Source organism: Sebastes umbrosus, chromosome 14, assembly GCF_015220745.1.
Source record: "Sebastes umbrosus isolate fSebUmb1 chromosome 14, fSebUmb1.pri, whole genome shotgun sequence".
In the NCBI taxonomy this organism is placed as follows: Eukaryota; Metazoa; Chordata; class Actinopteri; order Perciformes; family Sebastidae; genus Sebastes; species Sebastes umbrosus.
In genome coordinates this window covers 1743899-1763707 of record NC_051282.1, presented here as the reverse complement: position 1 = coordinate 1763707, position 19809 = coordinate 1743899, and the positions used below count along the sequence as shown (strand labels likewise).

Genomic DNA, 19809 nt, shown 5'->3' with positions numbered 1-19809 from the left:
ACATTAACATTCATATATTATACATACATAATACATATGCTCGTGTGTTGTGGGTCTTCTCCTCCGGTATTAATTGACGTCGGGTTTTAGTAACGGTGTAGCACAATAACTGTGTCGCTGGCGGGAATGCCAGCCCGTCTTCATTCAGCTTTTTTCATGTCCATGTTGTTCCTGGCAGACTCCATCGATGATACCTTCATGCTTTTTTATTAAGTATTCACATTTCAAGTTCCCTGTGAGAAGATAGACACACGGGGGAAAGTAATGGCGCATTATTAATTGTTTTGGCTACGTTTTTCGTCGTATTAATAACGGGGTCTGGAGGAAATTAGCCAGAGAAACATGGACAAATAATCCAGGACTTTAATTTGGGTGAATATCGGTGTGTCAGAGAAACTGACGGGGATCGCTTGTCATTTTCTTTTTAATTTCCAAGCCTGAAATGTGACCCTTAAGGCATCACGTGCAGACTGGATACATTTCTTCTTTCTGGAGACTTCGAAGGTGAAAAGATGAAACACCGGAAACTCTCACATATTCACATATTATATTATATAAAATATGAGGAAGAAAACACCGACTGCTAATTGATCATAAACCCGGATTAAAGATGAAGGCCACGCGCGTTTGGCGTTAATTTAATTTCCAGGTAAGAAGATGAACCTTCCATGACGGTTTCTGTTGGCTCGATAACCTAAAGAAGCTCCATGTTAATACAGACACCTGAACGTTCCACCTGAACGTGACACCTGAACGTCACACAGGCCCGCTGTGGCGCAGCAGAGAAAGCACACATGCTAGTCTGTAAATGCTAGTCTATGCTCATCCACAGTTAGCTCTCCCACAGACAGGTTCAATGTCACGTCTCTCCCTCCACATTTGGCAGTTTGAAAGAATCTGCATAACAGTTATTCCTGGATGTTATTCCTGCAAATAGCATAGCTAAGGAAAATGACTTAAACCCCCTTGTAGTCAAATTCCAGTGACATTTGAATGGTGGTTTATTTGCATTTTGGCAGAAAGACTTAATTTGGAGTGAAAAGCAGACAAACAGCAACAGCATTCAAGTGCCAGTTAAGTTTTCAGATGTTGTTTATACTGCAGGAGGTGATGGGAACAGAACTAGATTGAACTTTAATGCCATATTTCTCTCTCTCTCTCACACACACACACACACACACACACAGATATGAATCCACCACAGTGAGATGTGTGAATGTGCTTTGTTGCTCCATCTAACCGTGGTCAGTGACACAGGGAAAGGTGATGAGCAGTGTGGAGGTGTGTTGTCCTTCACTGTGTTAGCAGACGATGGCTGTTCCATTAGGCTGATGGCTGCAGGAGATGAAGCTGACATGTATTGCTGTTAGGGATGAGAGCGGAGGCCGTAGTGTGTACTATTAGTGAGGGAATGGTGGTGCTATTGTGTGTGTTTGAGTGCCTCTACCTTTTGTTTGCATAACGCCATGTTGATTTGGTTGAGTGTCAATAACCTCGGTCATTTTTTAAAGATTGACAGAATATCTGTCTTTTTTGATCAATGTGATTGCACCTATAGTTCTTTGAACGAGAAGTGTATGAATTAAAATTTGTGCTCAAATATTCATTTAGAGCTGCAGCTAACAGTCATTTTCATTATAGGTTAATCTGTCAATTACTTTCTCTATTAATAATTTTGTCTATAAAATCCCAGACAGCTGTGAAAAATGCCTATTATGATTTTTTTTCAGATCCCAAGGTGACATCTTTGTATATTGCTTGTAGAGCTGTCCGAATACCATTTTTTGGGCTTTGAAGCTTTGGTGAGAAATATTTGAAAGTATTGGAAGCTTGGGGACCATGCCAGTGTACACACACACACCTCTACACATAACAAACAGCCACATCCTTCTGAGAATAAATAATAATAATTAATGTTGAACAAGAGTAATGAATCATGTTGTGGGATTATTCCTTATTTCATGGGCTATTTTGGGATTTATATTTTATTACATTATTACATACTCATATATATATATATATATATATATATATATATATATATATATATATATATAAAAAACGAAGCATTCCAATACTGATTTGGAGGTTGATTACCATGGCAACGGTTTAAGCTTTGAAGCATTTGGGTCAGCTAAATTGCTTGTTTTATCTGACACCCAGTCTCAAAAAATTCTCGTATCATACATGGCAAAGGAAAGCATCAAATCCTCGTTGTTGAGAAGCTGGAACCAGCAAACCAGTTTGGCATTTTTACTTAAAAAAATAAATGACTGTTTTAATTAGTCGACTAATCGGTCGTTTTGGTCTTAGTCAACTAAGATTTCTTTAGTTGATTAGTCATTTTTAATGCTTTTTTCATGCTGAATAACTTATTTCCAAGAAACTTCTCAGCACATCTCTGGTAAACACCAGATTTAAAGTGGTGCTTTTGTGTTATTTTCTTTGAGGAGAAACTCATGTTTACAGATCCGTCGATTAAATCAACTAATCGATTAGTCGACAAAATCATTAGGCCCCTGTCTACATGTATACGGATATTTTTTTTAATTGATATTTTGTCCTCTCGTCCACACGCAAACAGAGTTTTGGGTCACAAAAACTGATATTTTTGATAACGCCTTCTAAGGTGCAGATATTTAAAAGCTCTGGTTCCTTTGTGTCGGTGTGAAACGTGTAAAATGAAGTGTTTGGGAAACGATGACGTGCTCTCCTCATTTCGCACATGCCCATTGTTGCTTTGTGTAATGAGCATACGCCAGAAACAATAACAAAGATGGCGGACTACCGGCCTTTTTACGTTTTGTTAGCACTGCTCAGACTAATTACTACTTTACATTTGGAAAATGTTTCAGTCACAGGAGGCCAAAGCAGGGAGGACATTTAACATGTCGAGGCCGAATACTTTTGGGCGATGGAAGGCGAGGTCTGGAGCACTCAGAAGGGCTGTGGACGTAAACCTGAACGACCTCCCTTTCCTCATTTATGCATGTAAAGAGACAGTTGATGACAGCAGAGTGATGACAGGAATCCCAGCCCCCCCACCAACAGTTACTATTATCAAACTGACTGTAATGAAGCCGAAGGAAAGGGAAGGAGAAGTGTGTTAACAAAATCCCTTGACCCTTAACTTGTGATCTCACTTGTGGTGACCGGGGTTGGAAATTAGCACCAGCCACCAGCCAAATGCTGCTACATTTGCTTCTCTCACTAGTCAAAAAAAACAATGGTAATCTATTGAGTGGCTGGCAAATTTTGGAAAAAAATAATTTAAATATTTTGAACAAAAAAGTGAATTTGTTAAAATGACATGTAAATATGAAGGCGAGGGTTTGGAGTCGTTTTTTGCATTTGAGTGTGGACGGAGATATTTTGTAAAACGAAGGTCATGTGGACAGAATTTATTTTTTAAAAGGAGGGGAAAATATCTGTTTTTAAAAATCTCTGTCTACGTGTAGACTGGGCCTTAAAGTGGTGCTTTTGTGTGATTCTTTGTGGAGAAACTCAGTTTTACAGATCTGTCGATTAAATGAACTTAACCGATTAGTCGACTGATCATTTCCTCGGTGGACATTGATAATCCAAATAGTTTTAGGTTAATGTCCTGTTGATGTACTAATCGTGTCAGCTCTCCTTTCAACTGCGATTGTTGACTCCATGTGCTTCTAAGTGGAGCTACGTGACATTGTTTGTTGCATTGTCAGAGAGCACATGATATGATGTCTGTTCACGGCGAATGTTTTGGATCTTTTTGTTTGGAGCCTCCGTTCCCTCTCGTCTATGATTCAGCAGCACTTCTGCCTTCAGACTAGCCGTCTGCGGAGCAGGTGCAACTCTGAATGACATGCTATCACGATGAGGCAACATGGCAGCCGTCGCCACTCGCAGAGACCCAACGCCAAACCCTCCCGGGGGGTTCGGGAGGAAGGTGCGGAGCAAATTTGGGTTCGGGGGGGATTTCGTGGGAGACGCCGAACACGACTCCCGCTGACCATTTTATCTGCTGCTCGCAGTGCTGCACAATACAGCTGAGGCGAATTCACTTCCCTCTGCCTGCCCGCCTTCCCCTTGAAATTCTGTAACCAGTTCTGCCTCTAAATCATCTCGTCATTGATTTGTGTGTGTGTGCAGCCAGAGGAGTGTGGCCGCCCGGGTTTGTTTCTCCCTCTTTGTTTGCTGTGGTAAACCCACGAGCAGCTGCCGGTGGTGGGGTCTGGAGGGATTCTGAAGCTGTGTGTCCTCTCTTTGCCATCCTCTGCCAAGGTGGCATTATGCAAGCAGGGAGAGGGGTAGAGAGAGAGAGACGGAGGAGGGCGGGGGTTTGTGTGGGGGGGAGGGGGCGGGAGACGGCGGCCATAGTAAAGATGGAGGCAGGCAGAGGGGATTGGTGCGGGAGGAGACTTGCTCCCTTGAACTTTGCCTCCGTGTCAAAGTGGAACTTGTCGATTTGGCAAATTGTGCAGCGTCGGACAAGGCTGCGCTCTCTCCTACACTCCCACCTGCTCTCTCTCTCTCTCTCTCTCTCTCTCTCCTGCGCGCTCTCTCTATCATTGCCACTACACCCCCCCCCCCCCCCCCCCCCCCCCCCCCCTCCCCTACCCTCTCCTCTTTCTCTTTTCCCTCCCTTTCAGCTCTTGAAGCTAACGCATTGGCTGGGCTACAGGCATCTTGTTGCCAAATAGGTGGGCCCTACTCACATTGGCAAAGGCTCAAGCAATGGTTAGGGAAAGAGCGCGGAGAGGACGAGAGACGGCGAGCGAGAAGCAGAAAGAGAAAGAGAGAGAGTTGGAGAGAAAAGGGGAAAAAAGAAGCAGCACTCGGCTTTGCCAGCGGTCGTATGCGCTCGTCCAACATTGATTCGGCTCTCTATTTTTTTTTTTCTTCCCCATTCTGCTCTCCCTGGCCCCCCCATCTGTGTGAGAGTGTGTGAGTGTGTGTGAGTCTTGCGCCGGGCCCAGGGATCAGAACAGACACCACCACCACTTACACTTTGCCAAGGATTTTTTTTTTTTTTTTTGTCAAGGTTCATTTTTTTTAATTTTTTTGGAAAGCACAAAGGACTGTTTATTTTAAGTGCGTTGTTGAAGTTGTTTTTTTCTAACACCGTGCAATACTGTTTCTATTTTTACTTGACAATATTTGTTGCTACAAGTTTTTATCTGTCTTTTTTTTGTATTTTTTGGCTTTTGTGTAATGAGCTGCTGGCCGTGGTCCTACTGCAATCCGTCCTAAAAAACAATGTTGTTTTGGTTTTAAACTTTGGCCCACTGTTTTTAGTGAGCAGCATATTCTGCTAATTATTATTTTTTTTTTACAACCCCACAAGTTTTTTTTCATCTACTTATTCTCCAGCCAAACCAGCGCTCGCTTTACATTGGGGAGCGCGGGAGGAAAAAAAAAAAAACTGGTGCAGGAGATTTTTTTTTCACTTTAAACGCTGTGCCAAATTTATGATGAGAGTGCAAAATGGTAACTACCAGGCCGTCTGTCTTCCTCTAGCAGTGTGGTTTTCTGTGGTGATTTCTGTCTGCGTTCAGTTTGTTGTGGAAATGATGTGAGTCTGGTTGGAGCTCCCTTTTTTGCATGGTAGCAGAGATAGGGGAATGGTATGGCTGATCTTTTAGCTGCACATTTCAACAGTGGTCTTGTGGCGGCAAAGCTCGGCGGTGGTGAGCGACCGGTGTGTGGCAACCCTGGCACAGGAACGCTGTGGCGAGATCTGGGCTTTGTCGCCCAGAGATATGTAGTGAAGGTATTAATGGTGCAGCAGAATAACTTTTACTTTTTTGCAGCAGAAAACTGGGAGCGCAACTTGGCTCAGCTTTTCAGTTGCTTTTGGATTAGAATTCATGCGTTTTTGTATTTGCTGTCTTGAATGTTTCAGTGTTTATTTATGAAAAAGGAGGCTTTGCATTTTACAGTTTTTCTTGTTTATTGTGCATATTTATTTATATTTAATCTAATTTGTAATAATGATAAAATGTTTTGATATTTTAGATAAGAATATTTATTTTAATTGCGTTTTTGGAATTTAGATATTTTATTAAACTACGGTAATTATATTTTAAATGAACATGTAATTCTAATACTTTTAAAATATAATATTTATTATACTCTATTGCCCCTTTTTTAATTTAAAATTGTCAAATATTTTTAACTTCTTTTATTTTGAATATTTACATGCTCTCTTTCAAACTAAAAGCCTTTATTTTCAGCCTCCTAACACCACATTGTCTCTGTCTCGTCAGGATGAATTTCATCCCTTCATTGAGGCCCTCCTCCCCCATGTCCGTGCCTTCTCCTACACCTGGTTCAACCTGCAGGCCCGCAAGCGCAAGTACTTCAAGAAGCACGAAAAGAGGATGACCAAGGACGAAGAGCGCGCGGTGAAGGACGAGCTGCTCGGCGAGAAGCCGGAGATCAAGCAGAAGTGGGCCTCGCGCCTGCTGGCCAAGCTCCGCAAGGACATCCGGCCGGAGTTCCGCGAGGACTTTGTGCTCACCATCACGGGGAAGAAGCCCCCCTGCTGCGTGCTGTCCAACCCCGACCAGAAGGGCAAGATCCGCCGCATTGATTGCCTCCGCCAGGCCGACAAGGTGTGGCGGCTGGACCTGGTGATGGTCATCCTGTTCAAGGGCAGCCCCCTGGAGAGCACGGACGGCGAGCGGCTGGTCAAGTCGCCCCAGTGCTCCAACCACGGCCTGTGTGTCCAGCCGCACCACATTGGAGTGGCGGTCAAGGAGCTGGACCTCTACCTGGCCTACTTCGTCCACTCACCAGGTATGACACACACACACACACACACACATCGCATTTTCTTCTTCGTGTGTCATACACACACACACACACACACACACACACACACAGGTCAGTTTGTAATATGAGTCCCAGATTAGACTCTGCCCCTCACTGAGCCAACACCAGGCTTTGATACACGCCGTCAGGACTAAGAGAACTTGACATTTAAAGGGACAGTCTGCGCAGGATCATCTTTAAAAAAAAATGCCTTTCCGGATTTCGATCTGGTTTAAAGAGATTCTGAGAATTCGACAGTCGGGCTTACAACCTGTATTTACCTAGAGATATGTTTGCGTTGGTACATTTGTTCAAGCATTTGTGTGCAAATTTGTCTAAATCCAAACGTGCATGTTTCCCGGTGCCATCTGTAAACAAAAGCATCTGCAAACCTGTTTATCTGCGTGTGCATGTGTGTGTGTGTGTGTGAGAGGCAGTTTGTCATGTGTCTGTAATCCATGTGTATGTTATTGTGAGGTTGGTGTGTATCAGTAGCGGTGTGGTGAGTGTGAGTGTGTGTGTGTGTGTGTGTGTGTGTGTGGTGGTCTGGAGCGTACAGTGACAGCTGGCCCAGTCCCAGGTAGTTTAGGAGGCAGCGAGAGTCTGCAGCCTCGGCCGCCTCAGCCGCACGCCACTCTGCGCACACACAAGTGGACACACACACACACAGGAGCTCACCCGAGCTGCCCCGATCGTTGTTCGCCCTTCATTGTACTGCTCACACACACACACACACACACACACACACACACACACGCACACACATAAATTGAGACTTTTCTGTTTGTGGCTCTGCCTCCGGCTGTTTATGAGATGTTTTATTTTTCCATATTCGGCCCACGTGCTTCCTGCTGTGACCGTAAAGTTAAAATAGGGGTGGTGAAAATATTTGTTAGTGTCATGTGTATACAAACCTGCATGGATTCTCTGAGGGCAACTGGCACTGTCAAATGTATTATTCCATTTGTTAGAAAAAATAATAAATATTGATACTTTTTTCTCGTACTAAATAGCAATACAAAAATGTGAAATTAACATAATCTTTTTTTATTGATTTTGCAAAAAGGAAGGGAAATAAACGCTTCATCTGATGTAAAACAAACAATAAGTTTATATTTAGTTTTAGTCATTTTAAGTAAAATTAAAATTCTATATGAATTAGTGCAGGCGTCCTGGGAGATCAGAACTGTTACGCATTGCAAATAATCCATTTTCATAGCAGTACAATTATTAACAGCATTAAGTCTTTTGAGGCGTGCAGCTGTCATGTGATTCTGTTTAAAAATAAATAATGAAAATGTCTTTTAATCAATGAAGCAGTGGTTGATGATGCTGTGTGTCAAACAGTGTGCTATTTGTGACTTATTTGCGTAATTTATGATATTTACAATTCCAGCCCAGCTGTACCACAAATACTACAAATGTGCTAATTTACCAGTTGATATATGTGCAAATTTGCCTTTTTTGACATGAAGCTACTTTACAGTTGGTCGTCTGTTTGCGCCATGCAGGTGTTTGCAGGTAGAGTCAGGTGTAAACGCCGACCGTCTATCAGTGGCCATCACCCCGGGTCTCCAGTAAAGGGCTCTCTTACCACAGACTGGCATACAGTTACAGGACCTTAATTCTCCTTCTTTGGCAGGGAGGTGCAGCCGTTCCCCCTGTGACAGAGCACCCCATGCCAGGCTCCTTTCAGCCCAGTGTGTAACTCCGCTTGAGTTCGCGGGGGCCTCCGTGAGCGCCTCTTCCTGTTCCACAATGTGCCGTGGCGAAACCGCGGCTCAGATTAGCTCCCAGCGCAGCCTGGTGCCCCTCGGAGGAAAGCCTCTTTTTTCCTCGGTGCCAGAATCCAGCAGCCGCTCACCCCTCCTCCCCCCTTCCATACATACACTTCACTCGCCTTCATCTTACTGATTGGTGTGCATCACATTTGTATTTCTTTTTGTACATATGACCATTTCTTCAGAATATGTCCTCCAGTTGAGAGCACACTCTTAATTGACCGTAACCATAAAATCGGTAAAGGCTTGTGTTCCACCATAAATGAAGTGGTGCTATTTTTTGTCTTCCCTGCTCGCTAAAAAAGCCGAACTGATGACAAAGTCCACTGCTACAGGAGGGAGACGGTCTCTAGGTCTGATCCTGCTCAGCTTTTCCACAGCAGCCTCACAGGCGCTGTGTGCAACACCTTGCACTGTACGACTAGAAGGGAACACACCATCCACAAACCATCCACAAACCATCCACTTGTATAAGCTAGGGCTGGGACGATACACCTACAGTAGCTCTCAATTCCATACTATGAGGATACTTGGGTGCCGATTCGATATGTACTGCCATTTTTAAGTATTGCTATTCGATATTGTGATTTATTGTGATTTTTGTTAACTTCTTTAACTCTACACCATGAAGGGAAAAAGTTGAATCATACACTTCTAGGGACTTTTACTTTTGAAAATATCTAAATGAATCCAGTAAAAATGTATGTAGTCAGAGATGTCCTGAAGTCAAATATATCAGTCACTGTCAGGAATTATTTATTAATACATTCCCCTCACAAATTAGTGGTATTTTCTTTTTAATTTATAAGGGACATGTCATGTTTTAAACTACTGGTGAATATAATCCAATCAATCATTTATTATTTTATTATTTTAAAATGTTATTATTTTGTTTATATAGTTCCTTTTGTTAGTACCTTATTTTGTTTACTTCCGCTAACTTCGCCAAGTGCGCCGCTAGCTCTTACCGTTAGCACCGTTCTCTTTAAACATCCACGGTCATCTTCATTGGGCCGTTTAAATGCATTTAACATACATGTCAAGCGACGTATACGACACGGATATGATGTCTCCTTCTACCTCTGTATAGACTCAAATGAAGCAAATTGATTCTGGCATAAAAAATCAAAATCACGATACATAGGTGAATCCATTCTTTTTCCAGCCCCTAGTATAAGCAGTGTTTTCCAGGAGGCAGCGTGGGGTTAAGCAGAGTTTACAGAAGGACAGGCAGACAGTGGCTCCATTCTAACCTTCGGGGTGGCAGCGGTACAGTTTTATTCTTAGCTCCTCATTCCAGGGTGTCTGTGTCTTGCGGAAGCTATCAGTTGCCAGGCCTGATGATTGGACCACAGCCGCCTCACCCGCCTTCCCCACTGTGGCGTTTCACTTCTCTTGTCCCACTGATGTCACTGTCGCCAGCTGCGGGGAGGGGGGGGGGGGGGCTCCGCTTTCACACGTCGTGATTGACAGAACAGGAGATACACCCCCCCCCCTCCTCTGTTTCTGCTTCCCTACAGTACAGTATGTGTCTCTGCTTTTGTCCAATTATAGACCGGGGCCCTTCTGGGACAGATCACAGCCGCTGTACTCTGATCTGCTTCTGCTCTGCAGCTGCAAAGCAAGGTTCCACTCGCTAAATGTTCTTTTGACAAATACCTGGCTACACACACACACACACACACACACACACACACAGATCATGATATATAATCGTCGCGTTACTGATGAGTTCACTTTCTTTGCTCTGATTCCGCTGCATCTGATGATGATAACAATAATGGTTCAGGGATGTGGAGGAAGTGAGGGAGATAGAGGGGATCTGATCTCATCTTTGATCACACGTCTGTCGAAAAGCAAAAGTCTGGCTCGCCAGTCGGGCGCTGCGGGCCTTCCTCCACCTAGGGACCCCGGATCGGGTCATGTTTTTCGACCGTCGTGTTCCATATTTGTCAGTCTGACGGAGCCACGCCGTTCCAGCATTAGTCATGTTTTGGAGCCACCTCATACAGCTTTCATTACTTGAGCCGTTATGATAAAAAGATGTTTCGGAGAGTATCCGTCCTCTTCGTGCTGGAGACAGACGGACCAGAGAGGTGCCCGGGCCAGATCCGAAACTGTGTGTGTAATGTATGCCAGACTGTGCCGTATCTCCACGCTGTTACGGCGTGAACATAAGATGTTCATTTACCCGTCAGTGTGTGTCTGCGCGTAGTCCCAGACATTACAAACAGCCAAGAGAGTATCTTTTTAATAGAGGCCAACAAAGAGAAGAATGGACCGGGAGGCAGACTGAGAGACTTAACGCCCTCACGTCACACTAATCCATCAAACGCATCTTATCTGCTGCGCCCAATATCCTGAGCTTCAGAGGGAGGTAACGCTATCAGATGCAGTTACATAATGAAGAGGAGACCAAACAAGGACACAGTGGGATTTTTAGTTTTTTAGTTTTGGTTTATAGAGGCTGTACATTATGGCACTGAATATGTGCAGTCAGAGTAGAAGATGATGCCGCACCGACAGGTTATGTCGTCCCGTCAGTTGTCGAGTGTTTGCAGAAAAAGAAAAGAGGGAATGATTAAAAGAAGAACAAAAAAATCTGTGTCTTCTTTTCCTTGGCTGAGCGTGCCGTGCAGAGCAGAGATTTCTCGACCGCGAGCAGAATTGTACTCCAGTGTTCTGGCACCGGGCCGTAACCCGGGCCGACGGAGAAATGGAGAGCGTCGGCGCCGAGGGAGCCGCATTCATGTGGTGTGAAAAACGCCGCTGGTCCGACACTTTTCAACGGAAACTTTCTTACGCTTTGTTGTCATTTGAAATAACGCGCCCAATAAAGTTTGAGCCTCGGCGAGCCCCTCTTCATGACAGGACAGCGCCAGTGACACTGGGCTGTTTTAATATGCACTGAGGCATAGAAGGCCCTCCGACAGCCCGGGCTTGGCCTGTTTTCACAGTTTTTCCACTTGCTTTTTTTGTGTGTGTGTGTGTGTGTGAGCGTCGTAGAAGGAGGGAAAGAGAAACGAAGAGCGGAGCATGCGGAGTGTAAGGAATCGCTGGTAAACAGATTATTCCAGTATGATCAGGCTTCCAAATAAATGGGTGAAAAGACGCACGCTCGAGCCGATCCGCTGACCTCCTTTAACCGACCTCTCTCGACTCTCCACCGCTCCATAGGTCCGACTGCTGAGCAGCTTTATGGGCTTGGTAGCAGGCCAGCCTCCATATTCACTGTAATTATCCAGTTTAGTGAATAATACTGGAAAAGATACACAAAACACTGAGTATATGATTGAATTAAGACAGTCAGGTCACAGCTTTGCAAATAGAAAAAGTCCCTGTACCAGAAAGTGCCTATTGTGGGCGACACGGATTAGCTTTATTTCCTAATTTCACTGTACAGTGATTTTTAATTATTTGTGTAATTAATGTTAATAAATAAATGTGATGGTGTGTCTTTAGCAATTTAAAAGCTCAGCTCAGCTCAATTCTTTATACTTGCTTAGCAAATGGTAGCAAATGTATTCAATTCTCAAGAAATTAATTATATGCATTAAAACAATAATGAATATAGTAAACACGTGCAATAAAATAAATAGGATTTTTATCTTTTGAGCAATTACTACATTTATTTGACTGTATTCCTGAATGGATTTTCTCCATTTAAAAAAGAACAAAATAGGCGCACATTTTCCTCCGTAGCTTCTTTGTGTATTTTTTTTTTGGTCTGGTTTCAGCGTGTTGAATTTGCATGACCAGTCCTTGTCTTTCTCTGTACAGGCGCCAGGCCTGAAATCTGTCCGTCTCCCTAAAAACATACGTATCCGAGCACAGGAGGGGCGGCTTGGCTCCTCAGCTGCCTGAGCCGAGGGGCAAAGAGCAGGAGGAGAGAGGAGAGAGGAGAGGAGAGGTGAAGACGGCAGAGGAGTAGGAAAGGAGAGCGCGTCTTTTTTCTGGGTCGGTTCCCAGCAGCCAGATTCTGATCAGCCCGCCTCGCGCCTCGCTCCCTCGGTCCAGTGGAGCAGAGCGCGGTGGAGACTGCCCTGTAATTGGGACAGCTCTTTCCATACGGAAAACGGGACCGGAACACCGCGACGCCGCCGAGCGCAGATCCCCCCCTTTGCTTTTTTATTTAAAACCGTCTCAAATAAAAAAAATAGCAATTATACGCAAATAAAATCCTCTTACATCAAAAATATCCTCTAAATGAACACTAATAAAGAATAAATATCTGCCTTATTTATTCTCTCATTTAATGGTAATAGATGTCAGTCACTGCTGTTAGGATGATATTGAGCGCTGATATAGAGTAAAAAGAAAAGTGTAGAATAAAGATGATGCAAAATGCCATGGTGGAGACAAAGAGAGAGGGAGGGCACATATTCAGGCTAGTGGGGCTGGTTGGCAGCGTTTGGCACCCAAAGCTGCAGCTCTGTTTAGAAGGTGCCAGCTTTTCAAACCGACACAGTCCCTGCCAACTTCTCTCCTTCTGATCCTTTTTCTTTTTCTCTCTCTCATTTTAACATTTTTCCCCCCATATCCTTGTTTTCGCTTAACACTTCTTCCCCTCTGCGCGTCCCCTTCCGCCCCGACCACCGCTCCTATGGAGGCTTGTTTTTGTGTGTGTGTTTTTTGACATCGGGTTGCCAGAGAAAGCGTCAGAACATTCAGGTCTTATTTTACGGACATGTCGGCGCGTTGAATAAAATGGCTATTGTGTTTTTTTCCCCTCCCTTAAAAATATTTTCCAGCGGCTTTTAGCAGAGCGAATATTGTTAGTCGGTGTGACGGTGCTGCTGTGGATTCAGGTCCAAAACAAAATGGAGGATAAAGCTCTGCTCCTCTCCAATCACAGGAGAGAATGATTCCACATGTAACTGGCAAATTAACAATGCAGAATGATTTCTTCTTTTTATGTCAATCCAATTTCTGCCTTTGCATATTTTTTGACTTTTGCTAAACATCCTCACAGATGTCTTTATGGGCAGAGCAGGAAGAGGTGGTCCAGATTAAAGACTGATTAGAGGAAATGGAGAACATGTATTGTACATCGTTCAGGGGCCCTTCGGAGACAAGAACGAGGTGCCGTGAGTGATTGGAGAAAGCGTTAAACGCCGGGTGCGGGGGTGGATGGAATTACTCAATAATGATCAGAAAATTAGAGCCATTATTGAGGGAGAGTAAACAGGCCTCTCCGAGTGTGAAAGGCCCCCATTCAGCCAGGACCAGGAGCGGTACTCCTTTCTTCCTTTCACAGATCCACCCATGGCCTCAAGAGCCCCGCTTTTGTTCCCTGAAATAACAGAGTGAATATATGGGGTCGCAGGGGTGGGGGGTCCTGTTCTCCGTGCGGAGCACAGTATGGAATAGAGCTACTGACTGTCAGGTACACTCCATATCTATCAACCTTTTACTAGTCTTTGCTTTTCACTAGAGCTGTCACTCCATTCAAATGGTTCATTTGGATTCATTGCAAATTAATCACACATTTTTTATTTGTTCAAAATGTAACTTAAAGAGAGATTAGTGACGTATTTAATACTCAAACAAATATGCTTGCTTTATGCAAATGTGTGTATATATTTATTATTGGAAATCAATTAATAATCAATTAATTACACAAAACAATGACAGATATTGTCCAGAAACCCTCACAGGTACTGCATTTAGCATAAAACAATATGCTCCAATCATAACATGGCAAACTGCAGCCCAACAGGCAACAACAGCTGTCAGTGTGTCAGTGTGCTGACTTGACTATGACTTGCCCCAAACTGCATGTGATGATCATAAAGTAGGCATGTCTGTAAAGGGGAGACTCGTGGGTACCCATAGAACCCATTTACATTCACTGATCTGGAGGTCAGAGGTCAAGGGACCCTTTGAAAATGGACATGACAGTTTTTTGGAGCTTGGAGCGTTATTTAACGAGCTAGTATGACATGGTTGGTAGCGATGGATTCCTCAGATTTTCTAGTTTCATATGATGCCAGTATGTTTACTATGGCTTGAAAGCCCACTACAACCAAAAAATCGCAAGTTGCATTAATGCGTTAATGATATTAGTGGCGTTAAAACAAATTCTCCATACTCGCAATTTCTAACGTCTGATGTATTTAAATCATTTATATGATGTATTTAAATTAGGGCTGTCAATTGATTCAAATATTTAATTGCATGATTGTCCATAGTTAATCGTGATTAATCACAAATTAATCACACATCTTTTATCTGTTCAAAATGTCCATACTCTAATCAACATGGGAGTGGACAAATATGCTGCTTTATGTAAATGTATGTTTATATTTATAATTGGAAATCAATTAACAACACAAAACAATGACAGGTATTGTCCAGAAACCTTGAGCTAGCTTGAAAGCCCGCTACAACCTAAAAATCTCAAGTTGCGTTAATGCGTTAAATTAATTAGTGGCGTTAAAACATCTTTACATTAACACGTTCTTATTGTGTTAACTTTGACAGCCCTATTTCTTACTTATTTAATGAGCGTTCTTGGCTCTCCGTACTTTCTAACTTTTCCGTTCGATGTATTTAATTGCATCAGAGTTCAGAAATCCTGGCAGCTTGTGTGTGAGTGTTTCTGTGTGTCTACAAGTGCACCTGGGTGTCTCTTCTCCGTCATCATCACTTCTAAACGCAGCGCAACGACTCCTGCATCCTGAGAGTCAACAGTCAGGGGAGGGCGGGTGTAAACTAGGCGCTAATGCGACTACTTCCGTGTTTGTCAGCGCAAATGTTCTAATTAATGGGAAATGGATAAATAAATCAAGTCGCCGTGTCTCTGAGCAGCTGAACCGCAAAAACGCAGCGCTCAGACGAGGACAAAGAAACCAAGAGAGGGATTTACACTTTGAGCGAGCCTTTGGAGAGAATAAAGGAGACTGTGTTTCACATTGTTGTTTTTTCTCACATCACTTCGAAGCACTAAATTCACAGCTCTGCACTCCGATTAGGAAGATTTGATGATATTAATAACTGTAACACAGTAGCGTTCTTAATGATGACTGCAGTTAAATCTGTTATATGCATCCAGAATTTTAGTTTCAGCCATTTTGTAGGGTCATTCCTGTTTATGACGCAACATTTCAGCCTCAGGACTTTTGAAAAATGATTATATAATAATAGTGAGATGTTTAACTGTCAGGAAAAATATGTTGGCCAATATCAGGCCCTCCAATAATAATCCTTATGTTGTGTTTATAGGGTGGAATATTTGGAGCTAAATTAGCCATAGCTCTGTGAGTGATCCAGATTAAGCTAGCTAACCTTCTACACATAAACAGAACTTTTACAACTGTATCAAATATGTTTTTTTGATCAGACCGACTTTCTTCATAATTGAGCCGAACAGGGTGGAACTTTAAGAGTGTGACGAACAGAGAAACATGAAACATGGAACAAAAGACATGAGTGAAAGTTTATGCTAACCCTACTTTACTCCACTTTACTCCTTTGAGTTTTCTCCCAAAACAAATATGTCACTTCCTGAAAACGGTCTGAACTAGAAAACCTAAGGAATCCATTGGTAAGACCAACCATGTCATACTGGCTTGTCACAAAGGAGGCTAAATAACGCTCCAAACTAATGCTCAACTTTGGTGAGGAAAAACTGGCATGTCCATTTTCAAAGGGGTCCCTTGACCTCCAGATCAGTGAATGTAAATGGGTTCTATGGGTACCCACGAGTCTCCCCTTTACAGACATGCCCACTTTATGATAATCACATGCAGTTTAGGGCAAGTCATAGTCAAGTCAGCACACTGACACACTATGATGCTATTAATATAGCATTTTGTAATACTAAATGCAGTAGCTGTGAGGGTTTCTGGACAATATCTGTCATTGTTTTGTGTTGTTAATTGATTTCCAATTATAAATATATACATATATTTGCATAAAGCAGCATATTTGTCCACTCCCATGTTAATAAGAGTATTAAATACTTGACAAATCTCCCTTTAAGGTTCATTTAGAACGGATAAAAAAATATATAATTAATTTGCGATTAATCAGGATTAAATATTTTAATAGATCGACAGCCCTATTACAAATATTCAACACATTTGAAAGAAAATATGAGGAAGTAATTCACCTGGACAGAAATGTTGCTGCATTTTTGCCCAACTTAACTTAGTTCCCCCTCCTTCTGTCAGGTCTCCCTCCTTCATACGTCCTCTGAGGACACTCTCCAGGGACGGGGCTCTGTCCAGCTCCGGGCTCCTGCTCAAAAAAACAAAACAAAAAAGAAATCACCTGACGCGTTCCCTCACTTTCTCCGTCTGTTTTTGCTTTTCACATGAACGGCCAGGTCCATTTCACAGGCATAATTTTGGATGGTAACATTCTCATTATACCCGTCAACTGTCAACGCTCAACTCTCTCGTCTATAATTTCAAACTCATTTGAATTCTTATTGGCAGCTCCGATGCATAAATTTCATAAAAAGATGGGAAAACAACAAGTTTTTTTTTTCTCTCCCTCTCCCTGGTGAGCAATAGAAATATGGTAGAGATTACGGGAAGGAAGTTTATGTTTGTTTGGGATTCATCTATCAGAATAACACATGTCCAATATTATAGTTTTATACATTTTATATGTTTATGCCCTGAAAAGAAGTAGTCAACTTAAACTTCACAGCGAAAACACTAAGCGATACTCCAGTGCGTTAATGGCCGCACTCTAGCTGTGCGTTGGATAGCTGTCCAGAAAGGCAGATGAATAGAGTTGCCATGGCCACGTAGCGCTTTTTTTTGCCTCAGTGTACCTTTCCTGGGTGACATCCAAGGAGTGTCAGCGACTGGCCCGGTTGGCACGGTGAGCGGCCATGCGGTGCTGGGCCGTTTCCGTGGCACTCCGGCCCTCTGTGTGGCCAACCAGAGCACCGAGCTCTGCCAGAGGAATCCACTCGGATCGCTTTCACTGTATAGAGGGCATCCCCGCTCTTATGCAAATGAATAGGCCGACACCTATACACTGCATAAACAAAGTACCGTCACAGGTAGCGGCTCCGCGCTAACTGTAAGTCAACATCAGGGCTTTTACAGTCCGAGTCACTTTCAAAGGAATCATTTGTACTCCTTTGAGGAAAAGAAGGATATTAGATTTTCTTGGCGTTGTGATATACTCTTTCTGGATATATAAAACACTTGTCGTTGGATGTGGACCAAGGGAGACATATGAAAATGTCAAACTGTAATTTTAGAGCAGATATTTCCCTTTAATGTTATTCACACATTTGGTCAGGCTTAGTTCAGTCCAGGGGGCTTACACAAGAGTTTTATCCTCTAAGAAGCTCTAAGCACACTTTAAGATGGCAGCTCAGATAGAATTCATCATTTAGAAAGCAGCCTGTGATACGAGACTCTTCTGTAACCAAACCGCTTTAACTCCCATTTGTTTGTTGCTGACATTGGCTTCATCCCCTCACTATACTCCCACTGATGGATGAAAATAATACATAATAATAATAACATATTAGCAAAATCAGCCATTTTTTTTTTTCCTTCAGATGTTTTTCTGCTTTTCTTTTGACCTTTTTAAAACCCGATATGTAGTAAAGTATTAACCCTTTCATTTGCCAAAAACTGAGCCTGCTCATTTAATGATGGTGACAAAATACAGAAATGACCATAACCCAAGGAAATATTTCATATTTAACATTATATTGGCTATGCACGAAGTAATACATATTCTTTTTGTTGGTGTACAGTCTGTCTTCCTACTTATGTTTGGGGTCATAAGAAGTCCTGTCAACTCCAGTCACAGATAAAGAGCATAAGAATCCATAGGTTAAATACAATGGACCCCAAACAGAGGTAGTGCTGAGTTTTCTGTATCAGTTGAAAATCATGTTTATCTGCTTATAAACATCCTGTATAATGAGGAAAAGACAGGAAGTATCAAGCTGATAAAACATTGACTATGTTTACATGAACAAAATTTTAATTTTTTGCCCTTATTTTGAAAAAGACAATATTCCTACTAAGCTGTTTACATGGCTAATGAGATGGTTTGTGTTGTGTGCATCTCATAGAGCTGACAAACAGTAAAGAGGCCATGGGTCGTAAACTATGGAAAAAAACAACAATTGAGACTCATATTGTGAATGTGCTGTATACATGTCCAAAGACTGCTTCTAAAACCTGAATAATATGGGCATATCCCACATGCCTTAAAGCTAGGGTTGGTAATGTTGAGAAACTAGCATGAGTACGCTAGATTTAAAAGAAAAAAAATGATCCACCTGAAAAAGCCAGCCCAGTGTCGCCAACTCTTTTTACATGAAAGTAGGTAGCAGCACTAGCTAATAACTAAATAAGATAACCAAATCTAGAGAGAAAGTCACCAAGTCGGCAACACTGACGGTGTCCTCAAGGCTTCTCTCCAAAGCTACTCCCCCAAAATCAGCATTATGAACAGAAACAACAAACATGGCTACTGTTAGTACTCACAGCTGTCAAGCTAGCAGCTTGTGGAAGACTTCGGTGACACGCAGTGAGTGCACGGGCAGAGTGTGCACGGGCAGAGTGTGCACAGGTAAGCAGGCAGCAAGTGCATCGGGCTTATTACACCACAGATCTCTGATTATTTTTCTTCTTTTTTCATCAGACTATTTGATTTATTGATTGGATGTAAAGAGAATTTCAACACATAAAACAAAAATTGTTTTTGAAGAAGATAACTAAACCTAGCTTTAATTGGAAAATGCTACATCTGGAATAAGGCCTGATTTAAAATATCCAAATGGAATGTGCTGTTTACATGACTCGTATCAAATTTGGAATATTGTCATCCGGAATAATAGTGGAATATTAGTGTGCGTTTAAACATAGTCAATGTTCAGTATGTTTTTCAGCTGTTAAAGATGGCATGCGGTCTCCAGGACCCCCATCAGAACATTAGGAGTAAGTGAAACTCTAAGATAAGGGAGCGACGGCCGTTTTCCCCAATTGGACAAATAGAGTCATGTTTTTTTCTTCATCATCTGATGCTGCTCCACCACCCCTGCATCCACCTATAGCCTCTGATTGTTTCCCATGAAGGAGGGCAGGGATTTATTATGGTCACTCCCCAATCCCTCCCAGTGCAGTCTTAAAGGTATACAGGGAGTGACCAGGTCAAAGCCTAAACGCCAAGCATTAAAGGGGAACTATGCCCATTTTCAAAATTCATATATGTTAGTCCTATGGTCTAAAACAGTCCAAAAAATATG

The 19809-nt window shown here is 42.6% G+C and overlaps 1 protein-coding gene across 25 annotated transcripts in view; it reads left to right on the top strand.

Annotated features, from left to right (window-relative positions):
• Positions 1–19809, top strand: part of nfixb (nuclear factor I/Xb) — a 202025-nt gene that overhangs the window by 54043 nt on the left and 128173 nt on the right. For 8 of the 25 annotated variants that reach the window (XM_037791223.1, XM_037791213.1, XM_037791211.1 and 5 more), the window contains one exon: positions 6249–6780. In XM_037791223.1, the coding sequence (XP_037647151.1) occupies positions 6249–6780 (532 nt within the window). The other 17 variants (XM_037791221.1, XM_037791209.1, XM_037791219.1 and 14 more) reach the window with 10 other exon arrangements.